Below are 3,947 nucleotides of genomic sequence, written 5' to 3'. Positions count from 1 at the left end.
ATTTTGAGCTATTTTAATCATTTAAATGTTAAAACGTTCAGCTCGATTAGGAATAGTGTGCCACAACTTTTAGTATTTGTATCTTGTATAATGTATCTTACAATACATTTATACCTCTTTAATTCTTTCAAAATAAAGCTCTCTTTCAAATCTATTTCAGCATATATACTTTATTTTTGTCTCCTTACGGTCCGTTTAGCTTTTAGCTATCATTTTGCTAATTTGAGGATTTAGCTGCTTTTTTAAATTGGAGGTTTTTGCTACAGTTTTGTAGTTTTAGCTTTTAGGTGATTTTAGTTCTGTTCATTCCAGTGTATTTTCACAAAATTAAAAATTCTCTAGTACATGCATATTTAGCCATCTACTAATCACATCTAATCATTACAGTAAACTAGATCTTTTATTAGTGATAAACTTCTTTTCTAATTTTTAGTCCCAGCTTGCTACATAAACAGAGCTGCTTCTCGAGCTGCTTTCATGTTTACATACTTTATTACTCAGCAGGTTATTGAGAATCAGGTGATTTATTCACACTGAACAAATGCTGGAAAGTATCATCTGTTGTTAAAACATAAACTTAGAATAATCTAAACAACAAATCTGAGAACTAATTCAGATTATGATGCTGCCGTCYGGTCCGCTAAGAGCTGACAGTTTAACAGTAATATTAAATTACCAGTCTGCATCATCCTTTAGTAAAATGTTCAGTGGACTGGGAGTAGGTAAGAATTCCCTATTAGCTTGTTAATTATCTACCTGTTCAAACACACACAAACTCCTCCTCGCGTATTGGCGTATTCCCAAATGCATGTTTGGACAAACTAAGTGGTTGATGGTGTTGTTTTTGTTTGTGCTTCGCAAATGAACACAATAACATCCTGCTGATAGTACAAGTGGGCTGAATGTGTGCAGCTGCCCACCATATTGCACCCATCCACCTCTTTTTAAACGGGAGTCCAGGTTATCTGATGTAATAACGCCTGCGATACATGTCTGGACTCACAAAAAGGCTTTATGGACAGAGACATGTTTGTATTTTTATTATAATCTTCAAAACATTTAATCTTTCCTGAGAAGATTATATAAACTCTGCATTTGTACACATCTGTGCACTGCCAGGCGTGTATGTCTTTGTTTCGATTTAGGTCTAAACTTTTGATCTTTGGTTTTGGTTTATGTAGTTTTTCCATTCTGCATGCGTCTCTTCTTAAGGCTTCCTTTTGCGTCCTTGCTCATCACACAGGAAGCAATGTGCACACATGCAAGTATTTCATCTTAAAATCAGTAAAAGTGTGAGGCTACAGCAATATAAGAGTCAGTCTTGAGTGTGAGCCTACGCTCACACTGCACATATAGATTTGAATTGTTAAACCACAAAATGACAGGAAACGTCCTCCCCCTCAGCTGGAAAGGTTTGTCTCTTCTCTTCTTACCTGTTAGGTGAATTTTTCTACCTTGCAGCAGCGTCTAGAAATGGAAATATTTAGAAACTTATAGATGGAGAGACAGCTGGTAACCACTAAAAATTAAAAAGTGATTAATTCATTTATTTTTTCCCTGCTGATCTGTTGCTTTGAGTTTCAAAAGGTTTGTGCAAGACAATAAAACCTTTAAAYTTTAACGCTAAGTTTTTATACCATATTTTTATGTAGTTGCAAATAATAAATGAATGCACATCACCCAACTTTTTCATACCACAGTTAAAAACTAGACACCGCATAGTGGTAACATAATGACCCTCGCACGCACAAATGCACCGGAACTCAGAAGTCTTTATTCCTAATAAATGTCACGTGCATCCCACTGCACTGCACTGATTGGTGGGCCTGATGGATAGAGCTTCATCAGAGCTAAACAACAAAAGAAATCTGAAGCTCCTATGTTTAATAGTTTTTGATTTATAAGCATTTTTGCATGTSCAGACACCCCCACTTTGAAAGGAGCCCCCTCCTCAAATATGGGGTCTATCTTAAAACCATTGGCTGGCGCAGTGTAGGTCAGACTCATCTACAGTCCTGCCAAATTTCATGTTGATTGGTGCAACCCTTTTTGTGCTATGGTTGACCAAAAATCACTGGAAAAAAAAAAACAGTACGAAAACAATATGGCTCCCGCACGGGTCAGAATAAAGATCATCTAATGCAGAGAAATGACAAAGTTTTGTTTAAATATTGTAAATGACATTACCTCATTCAGCTTTGTTCAATCTAGCAATCTAGCATTTTGCTAACAGACAGAGTCGACTCCAACARTTAATTGCACGCAATCAATTAGCATCAAATAATTCCACAGTAATTAGTAGATTACAATAATAATGACATATGTCTATGAGTACATAACCTAAACTTAGCTCTCAATAAAATAGAAATATTTTATTTGTTGTTTTTAGGAGAAATGGCATAATTCACATGATGTCATTGTTGGGATGTTTGTTTCTGTTTTTAGTGTGTTTTAATGTCAGGTTGTCCCAATCCTCTCCAGGTGGTACCACGGGCATCTCTCAGGTAAAGACGCAGAAAAACTGCTGACAGAAAAAGGCAAAGCTGGCAGCTTTCTGGTACGAGAGAGCCAGAGCCAGCCGGGAGACTTCGTCCTCTCGGTTCTCACAAACGAAGAGAAACATGAAAACGTGGACCGCAAGACCAAGGTCACCCACGTTATGATTCGCTGCCAGGTGAGGTAACTCTGTGCAGGTCACTTAAAATCCACAGATTTATAATTTTCTTCGCTCAAACTTTCTCTTATGGGCACGACACACGGGAGGCGACGTCACTCTCTCTCTGTTTTCCTTTCCTGTGGAACCTATGTGATGAAGCAACAGTCGCTCGCCCTCCTCCAGCCAAGCGACCGGCGAAACTTGTTCATGTGAAATTTCGTGTTCGTGCACATGCGAGCTTGCGATGCGACATATGAAAGTTGAAAAAAAGGGGTTTTTTTGTCGCTGTCGCATGACACTACATCAGCAAGGGTTTCATTGACCGACCAATGAGCGGAGAGTATGTTACGCACTGCAGTTAGCTAACACTTTCAACATTACTTTAGCTCTCTGACAAATTTCCAATTTTATATGACCCTTCACAAAATGATTACTAAAGAACACTGCCACACTAAGGTTTTAGACGCAAGTTATTTAGACAACACATAACCCCAGTCCTGGCTTCTCTCCATTGGCTTCCTGTTCACCTGAGAATTGATTTTAAAATTATTGTTGGCTTTTAAAGTTTTTAGTGGTCTGGCCCCATTATATTTATGTGATCTTCTTAACATCTACACTCCAGTCAGAGCACTCAGGTCTACCAACCAGTTTCTGTTAGATGTTCCTAGATCCAAACTGAAATCTAGAGGTGAACAGGCTTTTGTAATAACTGCTCCAAAACTGTGGAACAGTCTACCTCTTAATATTCGGTCAGTAGAGACTGTTGAGGCTTTTAAATCTTTACTGAGGACCCATCTCTTTTCTTTGGCCTTTGATTAAGACTGAGTTGGGGGTTCAGTTAGAGCTTTTTTATATATTATGGTGTCTTTCTGTTTGCGTTTGTATGTATTTGTTTGTTTTTTGATACAAGTCTTAACTGAACTGTAAAGCACTTTGGTCAGCTTTTGTTGTTTTAATGTGCTATATAAATACATTTGACAGTGACATAGACAACTTATGCCAACTTGTGAAAGGTTTAGAGACATCTATGTTGAAGATGGAATTAAAAAAATCAACTGGAATCTTCTTTTAGGCATGTACATGCTGTAATGCTAACAAATTGATCAAATATCTAACTTTTAATAGTCATTTAGTGGGAAAAAAACATTTCATAAGTTGGCGTAAGTTGTCTAAAATGTCAGTGTGACAGGGCCCTAAGATTAAAGATCAACCGATACAGGTTTTTAAAGGCCGATACCGATTTTTTTAACATCAGTCTAACCGATACGCCGATACGTGCAGCCGATTTTTT

The 3,947-nt window shown here is 37.5% G+C and overlaps 1 protein-coding gene across 4 annotated transcripts in view; it reads left to right on the top strand.

Annotated features, from left to right (window-relative positions):
* Positions 1-3,947, top strand: part of ptpn11b (protein tyrosine phosphatase non-receptor type 11b) — a 73,620-nt gene that overhangs the window by 32,216 nt on the left and 37,457 nt on the right. For all 4 annotated transcript variants that reach the window (XR_001310375.1, XR_001310376.1, XM_014010334.1 and 1 more), the window contains exon 4: positions 2,482-2,674. Coding sequence is in view for 2 of the 4 variants with exons in the window: in XM_014010334.1 (XP_013865788.1) it covers positions 2,482-2,674 (193 nt within the window). In the remaining 2 variants the exon portion in view is untranslated. The remainder of the gene's footprint in view (positions 1-2,481; positions 2,675-3,947) is intronic.

The sequence above is a fragment of the Austrofundulus limnaeus genome, unplaced genomic scaffold (genome assembly GCF_001266775.1).
Source record: "Austrofundulus limnaeus strain Quisiro unplaced genomic scaffold, Austrofundulus_limnaeus-1.0 Scaffold68, whole genome shotgun sequence".
Classification (NCBI taxonomy): domain Eukaryota; kingdom Metazoa; phylum Chordata; class Actinopteri; order Cyprinodontiformes; family Rivulidae; genus Austrofundulus; species Austrofundulus limnaeus.
Note: the sequence above shows the minus strand (reverse complement) of the source record. Positions and strands in the feature narration are given on the sequence as shown.